The sequence below is a fragment of the Bubalus bubalis genome, chromosome 5 (assembly GCF_019923935.1).
Source record: "Bubalus bubalis isolate 160015118507 breed Murrah chromosome 5, NDDB_SH_1, whole genome shotgun sequence".
NCBI lineage: Eukaryota > Metazoa > Chordata > Mammalia > Artiodactyla > Bovidae > Bubalus > Bubalus bubalis.
The window spans coordinates 127,813,862-127,839,198 of NC_059161.1; the positions used below are offsets into that span (position 1 = coordinate 127,813,862).

Consider the following 25,337-nt stretch of genomic DNA (forward strand, 5'->3'; position numbering starts at 1 on the left):
GGTGCTTCATCTACTCTCCACAGTCAAGGTTTCAGCTAAGGACTCGAGGGGACCTTCTGCAGACTTTTGGAGTTCTTTCTCCAAGTAGCTGGTTTTCTTCTCTCTGGTACTCCATCTCACAAATTCCAGCCACTTCCATCTCCCCAAAGTCTGACTTCTGTATCTTTAACTCAGGAACACCACCATGCTCTGCCTGGTTTCCCCCACTTCCTGTACTACTTTCCACAGAGTAGCTCCAGGAAGAAAACTGGGGTGATACTAATTTTTATTAATCAGACAAATGACCTCATTTAGTTCATCATACCTATCACTTGGTTGAATATTTGATTGTCTATGTGTCTGTCCTCATACCTCTAATTTCTTTTTCATGTCTTATAGCATAGCCCAGACACCTAGTATTATGTTTAACAAAGACTGGAATCAGGCATGCTTTACTTCTTCCTAATCTTAAACAGAATGTGTTTAAAGTTTCTCCATTAGATATGATGTTTGCTCTGAGTTTTTGGTACTATCTTTATTTAAGGTGAGAAAGTTCTCCTCTAGTTTTTAAAAAGTTTTTTTTTTTTTAAATAAATGAGTGATGGAATTTATCACAGTTTTTTTCTGTGATATGTACTTAATAATTTTCTCTTTTTTCTCCCTTATCTATTTATGTGGTGAATATGTATTGATATATTTTCTGGTGTTCACTTGTCCTTATATTTCTAGGATAAACATTTCTACTTTGCTCTGTTTTTAAAATTTTTTTTTTCCCTCTTGGTGCTCTGATTTTATTTAGAAAAATTTCACCCATGTTCATAAGTAAAATTGGCCCATAATTTTCCCTTTTGGTACTATCCTTGTCTGTTTTTTATTTCAAAGCTGTAAGATTATACAGGCTTCATAAAATGACTTGGAGAAAGAGCTCTTTTTCTCTACCCTCTAGAACAATTTGTATCATGTAAGGGTTATCCTTCTTTGAAGATTTGGCAGAAGGTAAAACCATCTGGTCTGGTGATTTTTATATGAGTGTTAGTGGATACACATGGCTTTAGGAAAAAAAAAACTACAGCTACAGTTTATTTAATGTTTTTGGTTTATTTAGATTTTTAAGCTCTTCTTGAGTTAGGGTAAGTTATGTTATTTTTCTAGAAAATTGTTCATAGTTTCTGGTTCCACATTTATTGGTATAATACTTTGCACAGTAATCTTTTAGTATTTTTAAAAACCTTGATTCTGTTCATCATTTAAAATTAGTGACTTGTTCTTTTTTCTTTTCTTTATCAGTCTGCCAGAAGTCTGTTTTGGGAACTATTTAAAAACAAATCACCTCTGCTGTTTCTTTTCTTCCCATTCCCTTAGTTTATCCTTTTATTTCTTCCACTTTCTTTGGATTTACCTTGTGATTTTTTTCAGCTTCTTGTGTTGAATTCTTCGGTTATTAATTTTCAAATATTATTCTTTTCCTAACAGATATTTAGGGTTATAAACATGCTAGTAAGTATGTCCTTAGATGTTTCATAACTTACGTAGCATTTTCATTGTTGTTAATGTCTAAATATTTTGCAATTCAAAACATTTAAAATGTAAGTTTCCATGAATCATTTAGAAATACATTATACAATGCATACTTTGACTATCTTTTGATGTTGATTTCTAATATCATGGTCAGATCATGTGGTCCGTTATTTGATATTTGTTGAGACTCATTTGGTAGTGGGGCTGCTTTCTTTACTCATTTGGTTTAGTACTCTATATGCTCATTTGATAAAGCTTTCAAAATTGCATTGTTTAAATGATCTATATCCCAATTAATTTCTCTTCTACAAATATTAACCTATTATGATTATAGTTTTGTTGTTTTTCTCTTTCCTTCACCTATTTTGGAATGTTTAGTGTATGTAATCCAAGATTATTATATTATCCTGATGAATTTACCTTTTATGTAATGACCCTCTGCATCCTTATTACTTTTTTAGTCTTAAAGTCTATTTGATCTGATATCATTTTTTAATGAATGTTTCTTAATCTCCCTATTCATCCCACTTGTGCTTTGCAATTACAGATTTTCCTCTACAGAGATACTGTGACTTCTCACGGGGTTGCCAAAATTTGCTGCCCAGATGTTTGGCGTTGGCTTCTGTTGGGCTTGCAAAGGATTTCTCTGGTCCAAGATCTGGTTTTTGTTGGATTTCTTGGCTTGGAGATTTGGTGTAAATTCAGATTCTACGCCTATAAATGGTTAACAATTTGGGGCTTGGTTACTCAAATTGGTGCCCAGCTCCACTCGCTCCCTGACCCCTGCTGAACCTTAGGCAGCGAGAAGGTGCTAACCGCATCTGGGTAAACTCTGCTTTTGTTAAGCAGCAGTGTCCTCCCAGGTTCTGGCCTCATGGAGGTCCCCTGATCAAGTTCTTTCTTCCACTTATGCAGCTCCAAGGCTAACCCTCAGCCCCTGTCCCCTTCCTTGCCCCAGCCACACCTAACCTCTGCCCCCAGAGCCTCTATCCATCTGATGTATCCTGGGCATCAGCTCTAGTTGCAAGTTTCCTGGGGCACCTGGAGATTTCCCTTCCTGTCCTTCATCTTTCAGCTCTGTATCCTATTTGGGCGAGAGGGAGGGGATTGTTTCCTCCCAGCTTTCTTTGTATCCAGAGTGAGTGGATAGCACCCATCACACAGACACCAACCTCCACAGATTCCCTGTGGCTACAGTCAGAAGTCTTTCCTTTGGGTTCAACACAAGTTTAAATAACATTTATCAAATTTATACTGTGTACTACACATATACAATAGCATATATATGTGTATATGCACACAAAACCTATACCTACATACAACACACAGAGTTCATATATATATGATATGTGTGTGTGTCCCTCAGTTGTGTCCGACTCTTGCGACCCCTAGACTGCATGTAACCTGCCAGGCTTCTCTGTCCATGGGATTCTCCAGGCAAGAATACTGGAGTGGGTTGCCATTTCCTTCTCCAGGGGATCTTCCTGACCCAGGAATGGAACCCAGGTCTCCTTCTGACTGAGCTACAAAGGAAGCTCTCTCTCTCTCTCTATATATATATATAAACACAGTACATATACATATATAATAGCACATATGAAAGTGTGAAGCCTTAGTTGTTCAGCTGTGTCCAACTCTTTGTGACCCCCATGGACTGTAGCCCACCAGGCTCCTTTGTCCATGGAATTCTTCAAGCAAGAATACTGGAGTGGGTAGCCATTCCCTCCTCCAGGGGATCTTCCTGATCCAGAGATCCAGGATGCAGGTCTTCTGCGTTGTAGGCAGATTTTTTTACCATCTGAGCCTCCAGGGGAGCCCAGTAGCACATATATAGGCATATATATATATATACACACACACACACATACACACAGTAAACACATGTAATAGCGTACATACATATAGACAGAGTAAAGATACATAGGTAAACGTAGACATATACACAAGCAGCACCTGTGCATACACACACGATACGCGCATACGTGTATTTAAGTGTACACAGCGCACAAGCAGAGCCCATATACAGCGATGACTCTGACAGACAAAGCCATCCTCACAGAAGGCACAGTCTATTGGCAGAGGGGAAAATACACAATCAGACGATTGCCCCTGGCCGCCGGGCATGGTGGTGGAACAGGGGGTGACTAACGAGATGGGGACTCGGAGCGTGGGTGGGGCTGGGAGGGTCTGAGTTCCGAGGGGCAGCTGGGAGAGGCCAGGTGAAGGGGGCTCAGATCCCACTCCCCCGGCCCCTCCCCAGCCCGCGGACTCCTCCTCCATGCTGCCAGCCTGGGTGCTGCCGCCAGGTCGCCGCCCACAGGGCTCCATGAACACACATTCATTCAAGCCTCACTATGGGAGCTGGGTTGGGCTGCTCTCCCAGGACCACATCCTCCCCTCTGCTGAGCGGGGAGGTGGGCGGGGAGATGCACACAGGGGGCAGACCCCCTCCCTACTTCCCCTGCCTGATCCGGGTCAGGGTCCCTCAGCATCTGCTCCTTTCTGTCAGGTACCCACTCTGCAAATGCTGATGGATTGTAGACGGGGCAGAGCTGCTGGGGTGTGGGGACAAGAAGACAGACACGTGCTGCCCTCCTGGGAGGAGGCTCTGAGGGCAAGTGGTCGGTCAGCAAGGAGAACGCAGCTTCCAGCGGGCTGGCTGTCCCAGAGTCAGTGACCGCGGTGACCCAGGAGCTTAGCGCTCACAGCTAACAGAGCAGGAGGAAGGGCTGGAATGGGCAGGGGTGGGAGGGACTGCTGACCCCAGAAAACCCCTCCCGGGGGCAGCACTCAGCCCCAGAGACCCCCAGGTGCACCAAGGAGTCTGCTGTGGGCCCAGGGAGTGCAAATGACCTTCTGAAGGAGTTTGTCCTATTGAGTGAGGGGGTGGGGAGAAGGCAGAGAAATGAGATCCAGAGGCAGAGGTTGTATTTATTTTTTAAAAAAGATATTACTGCTTGGTTGTATGTGGATGGGAGTGATTCGGCAGGCAGGGAGCAGCGGCAGGGGGGCGCTGATGGTCAGGAAAGCTGCAGGAGGGCTCCTGGGGGAGGTGAGAGGCCATGGGACCGGGCACTGCCCAGGGGCTGGCCTGGCCCGGCTGGGAACTGGGGCGTCAGCCCAGAAAGAAGCAGAGACTCTGGCCACGGGCAGAACACAGGATGGGAAGAAGCCGTTGCTCTTTTTCAGGCATCTTCTTTTTCAGCGAAAATGGTGGTGCTGGTCATTTAGTCACTAAGTCGTGTCCAACTGTTTAGTGACTCCATGGACTGTAGCCCACCAGGCTCCTCTGTCCATGGGATTTCCCAGCCAAGAATATAGGAGTGGATTGCCACTTCCATCTCCGGGGATCTTCCGAATCCAGGGATCCAACCCAGGTCTCCTGCACTGTCCCTGCTCAGCCACCTTTACCCGCTAAGCCAGCTGCGAAGCCCTTTAGTGAAACTAGAAGGGAGGTCAGATACTGAGGCTGAGGGAAAGTAGCAGGATTTGAAGAGGGGAGGGGCCCTTATTCCCACTGATTACAGACTTCTCCCCCAAACTCATCTGTTGAAACCCTATCCCCAACGTGACTGTGTTTGGAGCTGGGCCTTTGAAGAGGTAATTAAGGTCAAAGGGGACCGTAAGGGAGGGGCCTCGATCCAGTAAGGTTGGTGTCCTTTTTAATAAAAGATCGATTTTGTTTTTTGGCTGCACCACTCGGCATGTGGGATCTTCGTTCCCCGACCAGGAATTAAATCTGCTCCCCTGCACTGGGAGCGCAGAGTCTTAACCACTTAACCAGGGAAGTCCCGTGACTCAGGTCTTTTTAAGAAGCGATGCCAGAGTTCTCTCTCCCTCCCTTGCCCCCCTCCCCTCCTCTTTCTCGTTCTCTTTCTCTCTCTCACTCCCCTGACCCCATGCCACGTAGGACACAGCAGCAGCGTGCCTATCTGCAAGTCAGGAAGAGAGCTCTCACCAAGCACCCAACTGGCTGGTGTCCTGATCTCAGACTTTCAGCCCCCAGAATGGTTAGAAAATAGAGATGTTCCTTCCTGTCCTCTGTTTGAGGTACTTGGTTACGGCAGACGAGCAGACTCATGCCCCAGTGAAAGGCAATACTGAACTGTGACTGCTTCCCAATAAAAGGAAACAGCACACACACACAGCTCGAAAATGGACCGGGCTGTGTCCACGCGTGGCTTCTCCTCCCACGGGGGGAGGTCTGTGTCTTGGTCACCCCTGAGTCAGATCCAGGCACGTGGTGTGAGCTCAGTAAATGGGGAGTGACCCCTAGACTCAGCGCCATGCTGTGCGCTCCCTGGACACCCTCACCCTCCGTGCCTTCGCCCGGCCTCACACTCTAGTTCAGCAGGTGTATCTGCCAGATTGGCCTTGGTCTGACTTGATCCCTCTCCACAGCCTTCTGGTCCCCAACGCAACGCCTGGAGGAGGAAATGCTCACTCAGGCTTGTTGATGGATGACGGTTTAAAATACAGAACGGTCCAGTGGTTAAGACTCTGAGCTTCCACTGCAAGGGGTATGAGTTTGATCCCTGACCAGCAAACTATGACCCTGCATGGCGTGCAGCGAGACCAAAAATTAAATAAAATAAAGCACAAAATCTATGGAGATAGCTGTGGTCTTCCTGTCCTTGAAAGCCTCGTTTGAATTTTTGTCTCTTCCATGGAAGACTTACGGAAATGTGTTATTTCCCACAACTGTTATGACATTGTCTATTTCTCACTGCACTTTAAACATTTTTTTTAATTACATAGATTAGATACCAAAGCAGTCTTACTTTTAAAGATTCAAATGGTAAAGAAAAAATAAGGTGTTGCCCCGTCCTTACCCCAGGTAATACCACTTGCTGTGTGATTGTATCCCTGAAGGTTTCTTTCCAGTGCCTAATACACTACCCGGCTGTTTCATAAGCTGATTGTTCAAAAATCAATTGTATGTCTTCTCTTTAAGTTGGGTTTCCCCAGCACCTGCTGGTCTCACCTTTGTCCTGATTTTGCCATTACTGTTGATGGGGCACCCCGGAGAGTGATAAGAACCGTCATATTAAAAAAAAAAAAGAACCCGTCACCTGCTTAAATATTTTGAAGGGAGGCTTCACAAAGTCATTTTATTTAGAAGATGAGGGCTCAGAGGGGCAGCCAGTCCTTCTGCCTCCACCCAGAGAGGAGAAACCAGGGGCCTCTCACCTGCTCCAGCCGTGGTGCTCAGTCTTCCAGGAAAGGTGGCAGCCCCCTCCTCGCTCCGGTGCTTGGAGTCTCAGCTGCACCCCTTGGGCCCAGCCCCCAGGGTCCTCTGCTGCCCCCCACCTTGGCCTCAGAGGCTCCTGGCCTCTGAGACCCCAGGAGAACCTTCTCCCAGCTCCCTCAGAGAAGCAGGAAGGAGAGCTTGAGGCATAAATGCGGGAAGGGCACCTGCCCCACCCAGTGGGTGGCCTGCAGAAGAGCTGTCTAGGGGCTAATGGGCCTGGCTGGGCGTGGCCTCCCCGGCTCCCTGTCTGGGGGAAATGGAACACGAGACTGGGGGCCCACGAAGACCGATGAAGGGGGGTCACCCGTCTCCTCCACCATCCCGGCCACAATCCTCTTCCTGAAGGCTGTATGGGACAGCCACGGCGACCTAAGGGTATCGGCCAGTCCCTTGGTGGGGGTGGGGGGCGGTTAGGGTGGGGCTGTGGAAGGAAGAGGGCCCTTGTCAGCTGAGAGCATGGAGAGAGCCCATTACATCCGCGTGGAGATGCTCTGGTTGATGGGCTCGCCCAGCGCTCTCTGTGTGGAGGGCGGGGTGGGGGAGAAGGCTCGCGGGGCCTGGCCTCTAGGACCTTGTTTTCAAGTCTGAGTTCTACTGCCTGTCAGCTGGAGATGTGTATGATGTTAGGGGGCCTCTCTGGGCGTACTGCGGGTTGACTGTGAGGGAGCCCCATGTTCTGTCCCGGGAGGCAGGCCAGCTCGGCTCCCTGGGGCTGTGAGTTCTCATGGAGGCCACTCAGCTGAGGCCAGAGTGCTGGCTGAGCCTCTGGATGGTACCCGAGGGCTAGAACATTGTGGACCTGGGTTTGGATTCAAGGAGCATGACTCAACTCAGAAGAATCTGCTTCTGGTTTCCAGCTCATGGAACTGACTGAGAGCAAAGAAACCAAACATCCTGAAGGTGTTCAGAGGGCAGCCTTGCCCAAACCAGGCAGCACCAGCTCGTCCTGTGGGGCCATCCGGAAGTGGTCTCTGGAGGTGTCTCATCTGAAGGCTCAGCTGGGGAGTGACCAGCTTTCAAACTGCCACAGGTGTTGATGGGACTGAGTTCCTTGCAAACTGTTGGACTGTTGCTGACCGTTAGCCAGAAGCTGCCCACAGCTCCTCACCATTGAGGTCTCCCCAGTATGGCAACTCCAAACATGGCAGCTTGTGTCCTCAAAGCTAGCAAGGGGGAGAGTCTGCTGGCAAGGTGGGAATCACCAGCTCATGCCCTCCACTCCATTCTGTTGGTCAAAAGGGAGTTACCTGGTCCAGTCCACATTCAGGGGATGGGATCATGAAAGCATGTGGATACCAGAGGTGGGCTGACAGGGGCACCTTGGATTCTGGGGCTCATGCTTGTTGGCTGACCAAGAACCTCCCTGGCTGCCAGTCTTTAATACTTCCTGCCCAGCGTAAAATATGCTGTGGACCAGGACCACTGTGTGTTGTTCCTGTTTTCTCCTTTCCAGTTCAGTTCAGTTCGGTCGCTCAGTCATGTCTGACTCTTTGCGACCCCATGGACTGCAGCACGCCAGGCCTCCCTGTCCATCACCAACTCCCGGAATTTACCAAACTCACGTCCATTGAGTCAGTGATGCCATCCAACCATCTCATCCTCTGTCGTCCCTTCTCCTCTCCAAATGGGATTAAAAAAAAATTCATAGTTATTCCTTTTGTCCTGTCCACTGTGAGTTGTGGACATATATTTACAAACACATATTTATTTGGCTGCATTGGGTTTCAGTTGCATCATGTAGGCTTAGCTGTCCTGAGGCATATGGGATCTTAGTTCCTTGACCAGGGATTGAACCTTCGTCCCCTGCATTGCAAGGTGGATTCTTAACCACTGGACCACCAGGGAAGTCCCTGAATTGTGTGTCTTGAGAGTGGCCATCATCATTTGGATGGGATGCATGGTACCCATCACTAGGACTGGGTACCAATCCTAGAGAAGTGCCTCCGGATCTGATGGAGAAAGATGCAGATGGTCTCTCTCCCAGATCCTGGGCTCGGTGCCGGGCAGGTGTCTCTGGGATTGACTTTAGATTGTCTCTCCTCTGGAGGGGAAAGGGGGCACACTTTCTGCTATGAATAATAGAGCTACAGATCTGTGATGGGAACATTATAAAACCATATGTGGGAAAGATGTGGGTGTGCGGTGGTGGGCTGTGGTCTGCCTTTGGCAACTTACCTGCTGGCATCTCCTTTCCATGCTTTTTGTTTGAGCTCACCTCTTTCCCGGGCTTCCCTGGTGGCTCAGCGGGTGAAGAATCCGCCTGCAATGCAGGAGCCCTGGGTTTGATCCCTGGGTTGGGAAGATTCCCTGGAGAAGGGAAAGGCTACCCACTCCTGTGTTCTAGCCTGGAGAATTCCATGGACTGTACAGTCCAAGGGGTCGCAAAAGTCAGACACGACTGAGCAACTTTCATTCACCTCTTCCCCACTCTCAGTTTGCTGGGTTTCAGCGAGGTGGGCACCCCCTTACGTGCCAGGGCCTCCCACTTAAGGGGAGGAGAGGCAACCGGGGCCTGCCCAGGGAGCATGAGGGTCGGGACTTTGTCAGAATTACCAGCAAAGGGATGCTCTCTTTCTGCTGAGATTGCTGAAACTGTCAAATGTCAACTGGGAACTACCAGTTACCTGCTGTTTAGTTGATTCATTGAGAACAAAGGCCATACAGACCAAAGGAAAGGCGAGAAGCAGAGGAAAAGACAAGTAACCTCAGGAACATCATTTGAGGCACGGATCCAGCTATGTCTGAATTGAAAATCACTTGTGGGCCTTTGCTGGTATGTGAGTCAGGGAGTTCCTTTAAACACAAGCATATGCCCCACCTACACCACCCACCCCTCCCCCTCAGCCGATTAAACTGGGGGGTTTCTGTTGCGTCCGTGCTCAGCTGCCAAGTCGTGTCTGACTCTTTGTGAGCCCGTGGACTGTCGCCCGCCAGGCTCCTCTGTCCATGGGATTTCCCAGGCAAGAATACTGGAGCAGGTTGCTATTTTCTTCTCCAGGGGATTTTTCCAATCCAGGGATCGAACCCGCATCTCCAGCATCTCCTCCATTGACAGGTGAATTCTTTACCACTGAGCTGCCTGGGAAGCTGGGGTTCCTGTTACTTGTCACCGAAAGTTCTGGCTGATAAAAAATTCTGCTTATGAAACTGATCGTAATCTAGAATCTGCAGTTGCATAAGGCAGAGATGAGTGGTTGCCTCAGGGTTGGGGCAGAGGCCGGGGATGATGGGCTGGGTGCCCTAGGAAAATTTGAGGGGCTGGTGATGGAAATGTTTTTTTGGGGGGATGGAAACATTCTGTGTATTGATTTGGTGATGACGTGAGCATACACACACGTGTCAAAGATTACTGAACTCTACATTAAATGGATGCCACTTATTGTATCAATGCATCCATTAGACTGCCATTAAATAATGACAAAGATTTAAAAAAAAAATCTGCCTGCGTAGGGAAGCCTTCTCCTGAGTTGCCAGGAAACTTGGTGCTGGCATCTGACTCACTGAAGCAGAGTTTCCGTGAGTTTTAATTTTATGAACTGTGTCCTGTTGTTTTCTCCAAACCCCAACTGGCTACTCTCCAGCTCCAACTGGCTGAGAATGTGATATTCTTGTACTCATGTTCTCGACTGTCTTGGTTCTGGAAGATTCTGCAATAGGTTTGCAGAGCTCCCTGACCTTGTAGCCAACCCGCTTGAGGACAGGCTTTCTTGGGCCGGGGCTTCTCCCCGAACATTGAGAGGCTGGGTCACGAATGGACTCATCACCCCACCTTGCCTTCGAAAGGGAGCTCTTGGTTCTCAACACAGAGGAATCCTCTTGGCTGAGGCTTTTGAACCAAGTTTTGCAGAAAAGCTCTTGGGCTTCAGAAAATTCTGGCATAAAATACAAACCCCAATTTATCTCAAAACCACACTGGCAGGAGATACGGGAAAGCTGGGCGGATGCTAGAGAAGCATTCCATCTCCTCTTCTTAGGATGGACGATGAGACAGAGATGTCAGCTTCCAGGCCGGTCACTGCACTGTCTGCTGAACACACATGCCTTCGCACCCCCCACTTCATTCCGGACATCCACAGCCTGAAACTGAGCTGTCCCCGCCTTTGGTTACTAGTGACCATGGAATAAAACAAGGCTGGTCTGGGGTGTCATTTGGTTGTGATGGGCTTGCTATGTCTGGCCATCACCCCTGAACCTCAACTCCCAGTGCTCGGCCGATGGAAAACACAGAGGTTCGGAGGTCTAAGCTTCCAGGGAAACAAGAAAACCACTGTGCCGAACGGTGACTGGGGCTCCAGAGAGGGCTGACCACCTGGCAGGACTGATCTTCAACAGGCAACCCCATTTCTGAGCCCCGGCGTCTACAACGGCCACGAATAGTCTGTACTGCAGAGTCCTGTCCTGAAGATTAAAGGCGACTGATTCATGGAGCTCAGTCCAGGGCCAGATGCACACAGTAGGTCCTCAATAAATGATGGGATAGGATGAGGGGTGGGAAGGAGCCTCAAGAGGGAGGGGATATATTTGTACTTATGGTTGGTTCACACTGATGTACAGCAGAAACTAGTACATCACTGTGAAGCAGTCATCCTCCAATTAAAACTATAAAGAAATAAACAGTCATCGCCCCGACCAGCAGGGCTGGGATTGGCTGTTCCCATGAATGTCCCTCCTTCAGTGGCCGCTCCTCTCCCCTCTGAAGTCTATTGGTAATGCGGGAAAGCCAGGGCACTGCCCATCGAGGTCCCATGGTTTGTGGGAGGCGGCCCCCTTCTCATGTAGAGACAGTGGTGACAGGAAGTATGAAAAAGTGGAGAGGTCTGTCCCGCCCGAGGCCAACCCTCCCCCTCCCCCCACCCTGCGCTTATCCTACAGGGTGGGGGCCTTGGGGGGATGCAGAGAGACAAGGGTTCTTTCTTTGTCCAGCCACCTAGAAGCTGCTTAGTGGGTATGGAGACCGCACTCCCCAATTCTATGATTCTGTTGACAGCAGTTGTCAGGGGAGACCCGCCAGACCTCTTGCCCTAGGCAGTTTCAGGGTGGAAATCTGTGATGCTCGGCGGACCCTCGCCTTCCTGCCTTTATGGGACACCCAGAAAGAAGGAGGCTGTTGGGGGGGACTGCTGGGGGCTGGGCTGGGCTGTTTCGGGGGGTGAGGATAGCGGAGGCATATCACCCCACTGCTGCAGTGGACTCTGGAGGCCCCTTTTAATAATTAAACAGCAAAGGAGGGAGGAGGAGCATGGTCCAGGGCTGAGGCATCTGCTAGCAGGTGTCTATGTCTTTACACACCATTAGCACAGACCCATTAGCACAGAAGCGAGGTGGTCGGGGTGTGGGCAGGTTATGCACGAAAGCTTCCTGGGGTGGGGTGGCAGGGGGCTGGGGCAGCAGGAGGGCAGAGAGGCCTGGCAAGATTGTAGGGAGAAGGGGCCAAGGGCTGGGAGAGGCCTCAGTCCTGGAATTCGCACCCTTCCCCCTTTTTGGCTCAGCACCCGCTAAGGGCACTTGTGTGTTCAGATACACAGCTGCAGCCCTGCCCTGACCTCCAGCCCGTACTGTGGGCCAAGGTCACCCACCCACCAACCAGGCCTGGGTTCTAAGCCCAGGCAGCCGGCAGGGAGGCCCTGGTTGAGCTCCTGGGGACAGCTTCCTACGGGAGCCTCAGGGCTGGAGGGCTGGGGTGGGGGCTCCTGAGAAGAGGTGAAGTCCAGGGATGCACTGTGCCCTGAGGAGCCAGCCCTGGTTGGCCTCCTCCGGCACCTGCAGGCCTGGAGGCCTTCCTGCCGCGTGGAGGCCTGAGCTTTCCAAGTGACGGGTCCAAGTCCCGGCCCCGGTCCCCCCATGCACGTTGTCAGGACCCCACCTGGTTTCTCTGGGGCCTCAGAAATGTTAGCGGTGCTGGGGTTCTGTCTGGTCTGTGGAGGGGGGCCTGGGGGGTTGCACCCCAGGGGCTGGGACAGGGCATGTGGGCACCGGCCCCAACACCAGAGCTCCTGGAACCTTGGCCTCTGAGCCACACAGCAGGGGCCTTGCTGGAGAGGCGGCCAGGGCTGTGAGAACAGGGAGCTCGGGAGTGGAGGCCTGAGGGGGCCAGTCCTCGGGGCCACGTACTTGGGGGTCAGCCGGCCTGAGGGGGTGTTGCGGCCTGGGCTCTGGCATCGCCAGGGCGAGGCAGATGGCGTTCAGGGTCTGCTGGCAGAATGCCAGCCACCAGGCGGAACTGCTCCCTTGAAGGGCAGTTCCCTCAATTGGCCGCCCTGCCCGCCCCCACCCGTCTCCACAGAAGAGGGGTGCTCTGCTCCAAGGGTCCCCGATGCCTCTGCCCTTGGTCTCTTCCTGGGGCCTGTGCGGTGAGCGGTTTCCCCAGATCCTCCCACAAAGGGGCAGGGGTCCCAGGTTGGATCCAAAATGGTTGTCTCCCACGGGCTGTCGGGCGAGGGGCGGTCAGGGAGCTGGCCGGCCGGCCCGGGTGGAGGCCGTCTCCTGGGAGGGGCTCTAGGCTCTGACTGGGAAGTCAGGAGGTGCCAGGCACAGGGACACCAGCCCAGCTCCAGAGACCTCAGGACAGACAGTTCTGGAAGGCGGGAGGGGCATACAGCAGAAGATGCCGCGGCCCCCGGGGTGGGGGGTGGGGGGCTCCGTGTGGACATAGTGTGCTCTTCCCGGGCCCGGCTGTATCAGCCGGCACAGAGCCTGGAACTCAGGAGGCATGATGGAAGCTAAGTTTCCAGAGGGAACAGGGGGGCCTTGGGTGGATGGAAAGGGCACCGGGCTTAGCCAACAGAGGGTAGCGTGGGGATCACCCTCCCCCTAGCAGAGAAGTGGACAGCATCCCCGGAGAGGGAGCAACTGGAGGTGTAGACAGGCCCACCAGGAGCCGGGGCACGAGACCTGGGGTACGGAGCAGGCTGTGTGGGGAAGGGAGCACGGAAGGGCAGCCCACCTGGGCCTCGGATGCCCGTGGGGTCCTCAGTGTGGGCACAAGCCCACAGACAGGACAGAGGGCAGGAAGTCTTCCTCAGTGCAAGATAGGAAACGTTTATTGATACACATTTGCTGTCTTTTTTAAAACCTCTGTTGACCAAGCTGGGCCACCGTGGTTGCAGGTGGGCTGGGGAGGCCAGGGAGAGCCAGCGCCACTTTCAGACGGCCCACCGGAGCCCCGCGGGCCAGGCAGACGGTGGCTCAGACGTACCAGCCGGCACGGAGTCAGAAAAGAGAGTGAGTCACCAAGCTGGCCGAAGCTCCTTTCTGCGTCCAGCCACTCGACAGGACAGAAGCCCCGTTATTTGGACCGCCCAAGGGCTCCCCAGAGGCGGGAACGTTATCTGCAGAAAGATGGGACCCTGAGGTGGTTAAGGGGCAGCTCTCCCCCGCAGCTCACAAGGTCACCTTAAGAGGAGAGAACGGAGCCAGGAGGTGTCCTCACGGCAGGAGGAAGTTGCTGGCCCTATGGGCGATGGTGCTGGCCGAGTCATTCTCGGGGAGGGCTGCCTCACAGGGCAGGAGGTGGACAGGGCTGAGTGATGCCCTCCTCTCCCTTCCTGACCACCCTGGGGCCAGGAGGAGCCCCACACCCGGCCCATGGCCTGGGGGCGACTTCTGTACCGCGGCTCAGGGAAGGAGCGGGTGGCCGGGGGAGCCTGGCAGGGTCGTGGGGGGCTGTCTGTCTTGCTGCCCCCCTCCCCAGGAGTGCCTATGCCCTGGGAGAAGGCGGCTCGCAGGCGGGAGCAGCTTTCTCTCCCTGCGCTTGGGCCCCAGGGCTGCTGCCAGCTCATGTCCCTCTGTCAAGGGTCTCTGGAGGTCACGCGGGCCCCGCCTCGCCTGCAGGCGCCTGGCCTCTCAGGAGGCGTTCCCTGAGGGACATTGCATCTCCAGGGTGACCGTGTTGGGTGTGCCGCCTCCTGCCTCCCCCGGCTCTGCCCCGTCCCGCAGGGCCCGCTGAAAGACCACCCTGAGGGGCTCCCACAGGCGCTGCGACTTGTCCCTGCCAGCCAGGAAGTAGACCACGGGCTTGGCGCAGCTGTTGATGCAGAGGCACAGGTCGGTGACGTACTCCGGGAAGGGCGCTGGGATCTGGAAGACCCAGAAGAGGAACCAGTCGATGCCCAGGTAGATGGAGGACACGAGGAACACCGAGACCACGGCCAGGATGACGTGGTTGAGCTTGGCTGAGCGCTGGCGCCGCCGGGCCCGGCACTCCACGTGCAGGATGAGCGCCAGGCAGGGCAGCACCATGAGCGGGCAGAAGACCAGGAAGAGCAGGATGCCCAGGAAGGCGTCCATGTGCCTGCAGCCTGCCCCGGACGCCTGGCGGCCCAGGAACACGCAGAAGTAGTTGTGGACGCAGGTGACCAGCAGCGACAGGGCCCAGAGCAGCGAGCACACCACGGCCGACAGGCGCTTGGGCCGACGGCGCCAATACCAGGTGGGAAAGATGACCGACAGGCAGCGCTCCGAGCTGATGGCTGGCAGGAGGCTGACGCCGGTGAGGACCATGCAGAGCCCCACGATGCGGGACACGGCGCGGACGTAGTCGGCAAAGGGGCCCAGGAAGCCCCCCGTGTTCAGAATGGAGAACACGGCCTTACTAAAGAGGTAGCCGACGTCCGCGCTGGCCAGGTGCAGGAAGTAGACAGAGAAGGGGCTCCTCTTGATGGAGAAGCCGAAAAACCAGAGGACCAGCCCGTTGCCCACCAGGCCGCACAGACAGAAGAGCAGGAAGATGTAGTTCATGACGGCCGGCGGCGGCAGCATGGTGATCTGCTCGATAGTCAGGAAGCCACGGCTGTAGAGCTCCGGGGCCTCGCTCACGCCGGGACACATCTGCGCAGATGTGGAGGGGGAGACGCAGTGATGCTGGCTGGTCCCATCCTAACCCCCGCACCTGCATCCAGGTGTGCTAGGCTCCACCCCCAGGGCTTCCTGCTGGCTCAGAATCTGCCTTCAATGCAGGAGACCCAGGTGTGATCTCTGGGTGGGGAAGGTTCCCTAGAGAAGGAAATGGCAACCCACTCCAGGATTCTTGCCTGGGAAATCCCATGGACAGAGGAGCCTGGCGGGCTACAGTTCATGGGGTAGCAAAGAGTCAGACACGGGTGAGCGACTGAGCATGCGCGCATGCAGGCTCCACCCCCAAACCTGCGCCCGAATCTAGGTATGCTAGGCTCCACCGCAAACCACATCTGCTTCCAGGTGTGTTGCTCCTGATGACAGACTTGGCTTTGGAGCAACTAATTGGCTCCAACTGGAGCAGAAGACAGCCCTGATCTCACAGTGCTAGCACTCTGTGCCCCTGAGTCTAGAGCTGGCAGCCTACCGGAGTGATGGTGAAAACAGTGAAAATAATCAGTCCCTCATCAAGGGACCCTACATCCCACTGCCCAGAAAATGTCCATATTGTGCAAGAAAACCAAGGAGCCTTTCTACACTGAAGGAAACTAAAGTGGCGTGACCAATCATTGCAGGGTGTAAGCCTGGATTGTACTGTTTGTCTAGCCATCGCTGTGGAGGCTATTACGGGAATGACTGGGGAAAAGTGAATACGAACCATGTCTCCAGATAATGGTATTGGACCCATGTTGCACTTTCTGAACAGTAAGGCACTGAAAACGTAGTACAGAAAATACATAGGAGGGTCCTTGATCTTAAGAAGACATAGGCTGTTTGGGGGCAAAGGGCATTGGAGTCTGTAATTTACTTTCTTTTTAAAAACTTTTGAAATATTTATTTGGCTGTGCTGAGTCTTAGTTGTGGTGCATAGGATCGCCACTCTTGTGGCATATGGCGTCTTTAACTGTGACATACGATCTCTTAATTGCGGCATGTGGGATCTAGTCCCCTGACCAGGGATCGAACCTGGGCGCCCTGCATTGAGAGCTTGGAGTCTTAGCCACTGGATCACCAGGGAAGTCCCTGTAATGTACTTTCAAGTAGCTTTGGGAAAGAAAGTATCTTCAATGCACTTATAAAACAGAAAGAGACTCACAGACTTTAAGAATGAACTAATGGTTGCTGGGAGAGAAGGGATAGTTAGGGAGTTTGGCATGGACATGTACACACTGCTGTATTTAAAATGTATAACCGACAATATAGCACATGGACTCTGCTCAGTGTTATGCGGCAGCCTGGGTGAGAGGGGAGCTCGGGGGAGAACGGATACTTGTATGTGCGTATGTATACGTATGGCTGAGTCCTTTCCGCTGTTCACCTGAAACTGTCACATTAGTTTGTGGCTATTCCCTGACACAAAATGAAAGGTTTTTAAAAAAGATACTAGATAGAAAGTACAAGTGACAACAGGCTAACAGAGTCGATAAAGGTTTATGCGAATTTACAAAACTTGCAATTTTTCTACTAAAACATGAAAACATTTATTCAAAAGAGCAAAATCACTTGCAAGTTACCAAAAGTGACCCTTGACCCACAGTGGGATCAGAGAGACCTGGGGAATCAGGGTGGTCCCCTGCTGGGTTTGGTGACCCTTTGGTTTTCTGGATCATGAGGAAACTGGGTCTGGCCAGGGGGTCCCTCGAGGGGGAGATGCTGGAGGCAGTGGCTATTTACAGAGCCGTGGGGGAGCACTTCGGTGGTTTGACACTTGGTCTGGCTGTGTGAGTCCAACTGGCTAAATGTCAGTCTTGGCTGCAGGGTCTGGGCCGGAGTAGAAATGCATGAAGGTGGGCCAGATGCAAGAAACCGGCGAGTGGGGGGGCGATGGCAAAGCAGAGGGCACCTGTCCTGAGCAAGTAGGCAGCCGCCCTGCTCCAGCTGGGGGGCTCCAGGGGGCACTGGCAGACTTCGTGACGGATCATCTTTCCCCCACTCCCCAGAGAAGTCAGAACTCGAGACTGTAAATTCTGTGTGTGCGCTCAGTCATGTTCGACTCTTTGTGACCCCATGGACTGCAGCCTGCCAGGCTCCTCTGTTCATGGGATTCTCCAGGCAAGAATACTGGAGTGGGTTGCCATTTCCTACTCCAGGGGATCTTCCTGACCCAGGGATCCAAACCGCATCTGTTGCATCTCCTGCACTGGCAGGTGGATTCTTTACCACTGAGCCATCTAGGAAGCCTAGATCTTTAAATGTTCTTTATCCCGATCTTTAAACGTTCACATCTAAAAGAAAAAACACTGTGTGGGCCAAGCACAATGCATCTAAATGCTGGATTCTGTTCTCAGGCTATCTATTTTGACCTCTCATCCCAAGTGGCTGAGACTGCCCAGAACACCATCACTCCCCTTGCCATATGCCGGCAGACATCACTAATCCATCCCAGCACTCTTTCCCACAAAGCCTGAACCTCGCCTCCCTCTAAACACCTCCTGGGTATCAGTTCCTACTGCTCATGACTCTCCCTCCAAAACAAAAGCAAAATGAACAAACAAACAAAAAGCCACAAGGTTGTCAGATCAAGCCCACTCTACTGCTTTCCAGATGGCCTCCCAGCTCTGGCAGAAAGCTGGGTCCTGAAAGATGGCTTTCTGGGCCTGACACCCCATAACAAAGGGAGAGCACTTTTGGCCTGGCTCTGGTCAAGGGGCATCTGCAAGCAGGGACTGGAGGGTGCTGGTAAACTCTGGGTTGACCCCATGAGCTCAGGGCATGGGGGTCCTAGCCACTACCCAACGTTCTCTAAATACATTCACTGCTGACTCCACACCTGTCTGTCTGTCTGTCTGTCAGCTCTCAAACCCCTTGTGCTGTGCATGTGTGTGCTCAGTCATGCCTGACTCTTTGCGATCCCATGGACTGCAGCCCGCCATGTCTCCTCTGTCTCTGAGATTTTCCAGGCAAGAATACTGGAGTGGGTTGCCATTTCCTCCTCCAAGGGATCTTCCCGGCCCAGGGATAGAAACTGCATCTCTTGTATTGGCCGGCAGATTCTTTACCACTGCACCACATGGGAAGCCCATCAAACGCCTTGCTGCTGCTGCTACTGCTAAGTTGCTTTAGTCGTGTCCAACTCTGTGTGACCCCATAGACAGCAGCCCACCAGGTTCTGCCATCCCTGGGATTCTCCAAACAAGAATACTGGAGTGGGTTGCCATTTCCTTCTGCAGTGCATGAAAGGGAAAAGTGAAAGTGAAGTCGTTCGGTTGTGTTCGACTCTTAGCGACCCCATGGACTGCAGCCTACCGGGCTCCTCCATCCATGGGATTTTCCAGTCCAGTACTACTTTTCCAAAAGGCAAATGCCTTAGCTTGCTCTAATCTCAGCCTTTCCTGTTGGTGGTTCTGAAGAACCTCCTCTTAGCTGGGGAGGAGAGGCATAATCTGGAAGACCACTGACTAAAGGAGTCTGTGAAGGACCAGCTCTGCGCCCAAGGGACCTGGGCAGCAGGGCCTGCAGCTGACAAACCAGATCACTCAGAGCCTCTCGCAGGCTGGAAAAAATCTGCAATCCTCTCTGCAGAGTCAGAGCGGGAGGGCCGGTGAGTCACTGGGCGTGAGCTGCCATCCCGGCCACATACCACCTTGTAAAATGCCTGCCTGGAGCCTGGTCCCCTCCCTGGGCTCTGCCTCTTCTCTGGGGCTTCCTGGAGACTCCGGAGCTGGTCGCATCTCTGCTTCCCATGGCGGCCACCCCACAGCGGTCACCATCGGAGGCAGGAGGGGGCTGCAGGCATGGTGGGGAGGTGCCTGGGGCTAGGGCTCAGGTCCTGGGCAGGAGTCCGAGCTCTGCCGGTTCTCTGGACTCACCCCCACTGAGTCACTACACTGGTGTGAGCCTTGGTTTCCTCAAATGTTGTACCCACTAAACTCAAGAGGTCCTTCCAACTTGAGAGGGTCTTGTCCAGGATTCAGAAAGGAACTCCAGAGTTTCCAAGGGCCTCAGAGGAGTAGGGACTGGAGGAGCAAGGGCAGAAGGGATAGGTCAGCCTGACGGACTGTCAGAGTCTCAGCTGCAGGATGGTGCCTGCATGTGGGAGGTAAGCCGTGGCGACCGGACCCTGGGTGACACTGGCAGGGTGGGCCAGAGCCCCCCGGACCATGTGACATCGGAGCCCCTTCGGAGCCAGCCTTGTAGGGCCTCCTGGCAGGGCCTAGCCGTGGGAAATAGCTGACCGCCCCATCTCCACAGGGAAGAGAGAACGAGACCTCTGGAGGTTGGTAACACAGGACAGGATTTGAGGGTGTCCAGTGATGAAGGCACTGGGGATCCAAGAACCTGGTAAGCAGTGCCAGGCCACACAGCCCAGAGGGGCCCTGTCTGTCCCGAGCTAGAGGATGGGTTCTGCGTGGCAGAGTGTGTGTGAGCAGGACATACCGGGGTGGTGTGCCCCTCCCATCACATCCATCCCGCAGACCGTGGCGGAGGAGCCCCCTCTGTACGGATCTGATGGAGCGACTTGCCTTGTTCCAGTTGGTGGGGTGGGCCTCCCAGGAGCAGTTTCCAGCCATCTCCAGGCGTGGCCAGTCCACGTTCCTCAGGGCTCCGCAGAGATGCTCACCGGCCTGCACAACCCACTGGGCACGGCAGAAAGGGTCGCATCAGGGGGGCGGTGTCCTCCACGCCCGGGTAGACCCCTCCCCAGGCCCGTAGGGCTGTCCCCTTGGAGGGCAGGTTCATGAACCATCCCCTGGTTCCCCAGAGGCAGGGCCTTGTGGGAGGCACGGGGCTTCCTGCTGAGTCCAGAGCGGGTGGCATCGTGTGCACCGCCCCCTCCTTCCCTGGGGGGAGGGGTCCTCATTCACCCTCCTGCTGATACCCTAGTGGCACCTCCTGGGGAAGAAGTCCTTCTCCTTCCCAGCTCTGTCGGACATTTCTGGAGCCAGACGGCATCTGGGGATACGATTGTTCACCTGCACACACTTCTTGGGCACCACCTGTGTGTCCAGCCAGGGGTGGGACAGGGGTTCCGGGCAGTTAGTCCCAGGAGGGAACGGGGGAGAGAAAAGATCATTTCTAGCCAGGAAGACTTCCTGGAGGAGGAGAGGGCAGCCCAGTCACCATCAGCATTGCAGTCATCTCCCACCATCAACCCTGGGTCAGTGAGAGCCTGCTTGCGGACACCCGTCCTCCTGTCTGGTCCTGGGTACCAGCGAGGAAGCAGGTGTAGTCACTCCCCCTGTGATGAGGGCAGGGAGGTGAGGTCACCTCCCTGGGAGGGTGGCGGGGAGGACACTACGGCTTTTCAGATTTGTGTCTGCAGAGCCTAGGTGGGCTGAAGGGGCGGGAGGCTGGAGGGGCCAGCCCTGAAGTCGCTGGGGTGGCCCTAGCTCCAGGTTGGAGGAGGAGCAGCTGGACTCGGCCTGGCCTTCAAGTCGGGTTGGGGAGGGGGCGGCTGGGAGAAGCGAGGGGTGGCCTGAGACTTGTCCATCCTGGCCGGGCATAGCTCATTGGTGGACTTGCCACGAGTTCACTCGAATTGACCGCGGTCCCCAACTTGAGCTCAGCCTCAACTTTGCAAGCACCCATCCCTCCCACCGTGCAGGCGGGAAACTGAGGCTGTGAGTGGAGGAGGGGCCTTGCGGGGGGGCCCAGCCGGGCGGCGGGGCGCTGGGTCCCTCCTCCTCCTCCTCCTGACTCCCCCGGAATTCCAACCTGGGCCGCCGCCTCCAGTCGAGGCCACCACGCGCCCCTCCGCCCCGGGCCGGGAGGGCGGGCCCGGGCGGGCTCCGGTCATTGGCTGCGCGGAGAGGCCGTTCTCGCGAGCCGCCCGCCCTCTTTAACCACCGGCCTCCCGGAGCCCCGGGCGCGGGGTCGCCTGGAGGGGCCACCGGCGGGGCCGGGGGCGGGGCCGGCGCGGACAGCGGGGCTTGCAGCCGATGGCTGCGCGCGGGGTGGGAGCCCTTTTGCGTGAGCCAGCTCGTGAGGCCTGACCAGTGTGGGTCTGCAGATGGCGAAGGAGCCGGGCAGGGGAGGGGTCGCAGGCGTGCTTATAACTGTGCCCCCTACCCCCGCCCCCGTGGCGGTCTTGACTCTCGTTGGACCCCTGTCCCCGTTGCCACGGACAGATCTCAACCTCCTTCACACGCTGGGACTTGTTGAAACTCTCCGGGTGCCTGCAGCCCTCAAAGTGCCGGCCTCAGCCGGTCTTCCCGCGGAGCAATCGCCCTTCCACCCTCTTCTTCCTCCACTGTCCCTACTCTTCTGCTCATCCTTCCAGACCCACACCACCCCGAGGCCTGGGCCCCAGGCTCGATGTCCTGACTTGGAGGGTCTCCCCTGTTCCCCTCCGGCCAGGCTAGACGCCCCCCACCCCACTCCAGCACACAGATGCCCCCCCCCCCCAACCCCAGGATTGCTGGCTGGGACCTGCCTGCGATGGGGCTGGGCACGGAGTGTTGACTCGAGGGGTGACTGTCACTGTGTGTGTCTGAGCCCTTGTCGCCCTGCCATGGGCCAGCTGAAAAGCTATTGCACCCTTATGGAGGGACCTGAGAGCCAAGTTGAACTCCACGTGGGCCGTGGAAGGACATGTGTGTGACATGTATGAGGGATGCGTGTGAGTGCGTGTGCTCCTCATGCTGGGATTCAGCCTATGACAGGGCTAGCTTGGGCTAACACAGACAAAAGAAAATCTGCCAGTTCAGCTCACTGCTGACCCTCCCCTCAAAGCAGGAGCCCAGGTGGCCTCCAGCCACCTGTCTGCCTCCCCTGGCCTCAGGAAGCCCCGCATCTCTCACTTCCATCCACCATGCCCGGGGTTCTGGGGCTCTGAGCCTGGCCCGGCCGGCTAGGCAGGGCTTTGCTCCAGGAGGCCTGGCTTGGCGGGAGCCAGCAGCCTCCAGTTCTGCTCTCCATCTTCCCAGCTCCTTGTCTCCTTGTCTGGGGGGGCTGCCGCCTGGGCTGGGTCTGACAGAGCCGGCTGTGGGTGGGCTTGTGGCTGTCCCTGCCCCCGGACACAGGGGATACCTTTCGGAATGCTTCAGGAACAGACAGCTTCGCCCAACGCCAACACCCCACTAGGCACCGCCCGCCTGGGAGAAGGTGGGACGCAGCCGCCCAGCCTCCGTGGCTGAATAGCCTCCTTCTCCGCGGCTTATTCCTCGCTGTCCACCCCAGGGCTGGCCCCGAGCTGCTGGAAGCGCAGTCTGCCTGCGTGACAGCGGTGGGATGCTGCCTGCTGGGTGTTTCCCTTCCTGCCCTTCCAGAAAACTCACTTGGACGGCTGGAGGCTGGCGAGAGTAGGGGACGGGGGGAGGGGGAGCCCCCGCCTCCGGAGGACAGAGCAGGAGCTGGAAGCAGAGGACAGATGGCTTGGGGGTCGGAGTGCCAGGGCCTGCTGCACAAGAAGGGGACTCGCAAGTGGCCCCGTGTCCTCGGAACTCCTGTGGCCTCAGATGCTGACGGCACTGGTCTGGGGGTCTGGGGCGGGGCGCTCCTGCTTTGGGCCATGCGATTTCCAGGGGCTGCCAGCCTCGAAGGTGCCCACCTCTCTCCCTTTCCCTGCCCGGGCCTTCACCCTGCAGCCCTGGCTCCCGAGATGCCCTCCCCTGGGCCCCGGGCATGTGGCACTACCTGCAGCTGTGGTCTGATCCTCGGAGGCCTCCCTTTGGCAGAGGGCTCCTCCCGCGATGCCCACCTCTGGTCCCGGACCACCCGGGCGGGCAGGCCAGCCCGGGGCACTGCCCGGAGGCTCAGGAAAGGCGAGCTCGGAGTGCAGGAGAGCCTCGCCTGCCTGCCTGCCTGCTGGAGGAGACGGCTTTGGAAGTGTAACCCGCCCCAAACCCAATTCCAGGCCCGGCAGGAGGGGGCGGGGACGGGGAGGAGGGGGAGGGGGAGGGGCCGAGCCGGGATGAGGCTTTGGGAAGGAATGCCCCGCTCAGGACCCCCCCGCCCCCAACTCCCCCGAGCCCCACTGGGAACTCAGCTCGCCGCCTGGTGACGTCACGTTGGCCCGAGCACTGCGGCCCGAGTCCAGCTGTGAATCTGCAGCTCCGAGGGGCTGCCCGCTGCACGCGGAGAGAGAGCACCAGGCTCTCCGCTTGCCCGGTGCCTTCCCTTGGCCCCTCCCTGGTGATCTCTGGGCGTGCAGGTCTCGGGGTGGGGGTGCGGGGGGTGGAGTGAGTCCCCACCTGTACCCAGGGTCTGATAACGGAGCAGCCAAGGAGGCAGCAGGGCGAGGGCTCCAGGGTGGGGCAGCTCCGGGACTGCGGAGAGGCCGACCGGGTGGCTGCACAGCACAGCTACCCAGGTGGTACCCCACACCCGCTTCCACCCCGGAATCTGCCCAGGGCCCCCCTGAGGGCTTCTGGAGCCAGGAATTCCCTTTCCCCAGCCCTAATAGCAATCAGATGGCGCAAGTGGAAAATCACAGCGCTTGCTTGGGGCCCGAACCCAGCGGGGAAATTGGCGGGGCTGAGGTGCCTGGTGCGTGCGCCGTTCGGCGGGAGGATGAGTCAGCCTCCCCCTCCCCGGGCGAGCCCCCCGCGGGGTCCTGGGGCACCAAGCCAAAGCCTGGGGGTGGGGGGCGGCGTCGCAGGGGCCAGAGGGGGGTGGCCTTGAGGAGCGGGAGGGTGAGGAGCGGCTTTCCCAGGCAGCCACCAGGGAAGGCTCCGCTGCCCTGGACCGACTTTCTCATGGCCCCGGAGAGCCCGGGGGAATTCTGAGCACAGCCTCTGCGGAACATACGGTGCCCAGGCTGGGGGCTGCCTCGGCGGGCCTCGGAAAGAGAACCCAGACACGAAGCTCGCCTGCACCTGGCCTGGGCCTGCAGCACCCCCACGCCCAGAGGAGCACGATGTCCCTGCCCCGTGTGAACTTCCGAGGGGGCGCGGATTGTTCCCTACTGGGTCCGGCTGGCCTCCGGGGAGGTGGGGGGGGGTGCTCTGCTTTTAGGGAGGGGTTGGCGGGGAGGAGTCGAGGATGCTGCAGTTGACGGCCACGCCCGAGGAGGAGTGGGAGGAGAGGCTGGGGACCCTCCCCTCCTCTCCCAGGCCGGCCAGCTGGGGCCCAGCTGGGCCGCTTGTTTACACGCGGAGGCCAGGGGGTGGGGTGGGGGGCCAACCCGGGCAAGTTCCAAGTGTAATTGAGTTTGGACTCTTAAAAGGAATTGTGTGAAGTGGGCAGCAGCTCTGAAGTCCACCGCCTTATTTGGTATGGAAATCTGTTTCTCTCAAAAGTAAGCAGAGGCACTTGTAAATGGGAAAGCCACCCTTTGCCTGGGTGTGCTGCGTCCCACTGCCCCCCAGCGTCCTCCGGCCTGGAGGCTGGGCTCCCCAGGGGCCTGGAGGGAACCCCGGCCGCACGTGGGGCTCCCCGGGCTGCCTCCAGTCTTGGGTGACCCTGGGCCTCCTGGGAAAAATAATGACTCCTGGAGTTGCAATGAGGAGGGAATCAGGGTGCCCGTGACCCCAGAAACATGTGTCATTCATCCCCCTCCCCCTTCAGCGAGGCTTAGGGTGACTTGGAGATGACTGGCCCAGTGCTGGGCACGTGGAGACTGAGACATGGTCCCGACGCTTCCAACCCTCCTCTTCTGTCCTCACACTCCGAACAAGCCACCACCCTGCCATCCAGTGTTCTCCGCCCCTCCCAGGAGAACAGGACTTCATTTTAGTGGTCCTGTGCCGTGGGCCTCAGGTTTAACGCCTGCCCTAGCCCCCTACAAGGGTGCAGGCAGACCTCCTCTGCTGGGCCC

The 25,337-nt window shown here is 55.6% G+C and overlaps 1 protein-coding gene across 2 annotated transcripts; it reads right to left on the reverse strand.

The window, feature by feature from the left end:
• Positions 1-13,766: 13,766 nt before the first annotated feature.
• On the reverse strand, positions 13,767-23,424 carry MRGPRF (MAS related GPR family member F). 2 transcript variants are annotated; one of them, XM_006063952.4, is made up of 3 exons: positions 23,216-23,424; positions 20,104-20,217; positions 13,767-15,574 (listed from the first exon to the last, which is right to left on the reverse strand). In XM_006063952.4, exons 2-3 carry the CDS (start codon positions 20,149-20,151, stop codon positions 14,591-14,593), a joined length of 1,032 nt encoding a protein of 343 aa, XP_006064014.1. In that variant the 5' UTR covers positions 20,152-20,217; positions 23,216-23,424; the 3' UTR covers positions 13,767-14,590. The 2 variants fall into 2 exon arrangements, with proteins under 2 accessions (XP_006064014.1, XP_044799733.1); XM_044943798.2 differs by lacking the exon at positions 23,216-23,424 and adding an exon at positions 21,296-21,319.
• Positions 23,425-25,337: the final 1,913 nt, after the last annotated feature.

What these genes read in the sequence shown, in the direction of transcription:
- MRGPRF (XM_006063952.4), bottom strand. Translation starts at nt 20,151, where the DNA reads ATGGCTGGAAACTGCTCCTGGGAGGCCCACCCCACCAACTGGAACAAG. An exon ending in ACCCCACCAACTGGAACAAG is followed by an intron (nt 15,575 to 20,103) that starts GCAAGTCGCTCC and finishes ACATCTGCGCAG; the next exon opens with ATGTGTCCCGGCGTGAGCGA.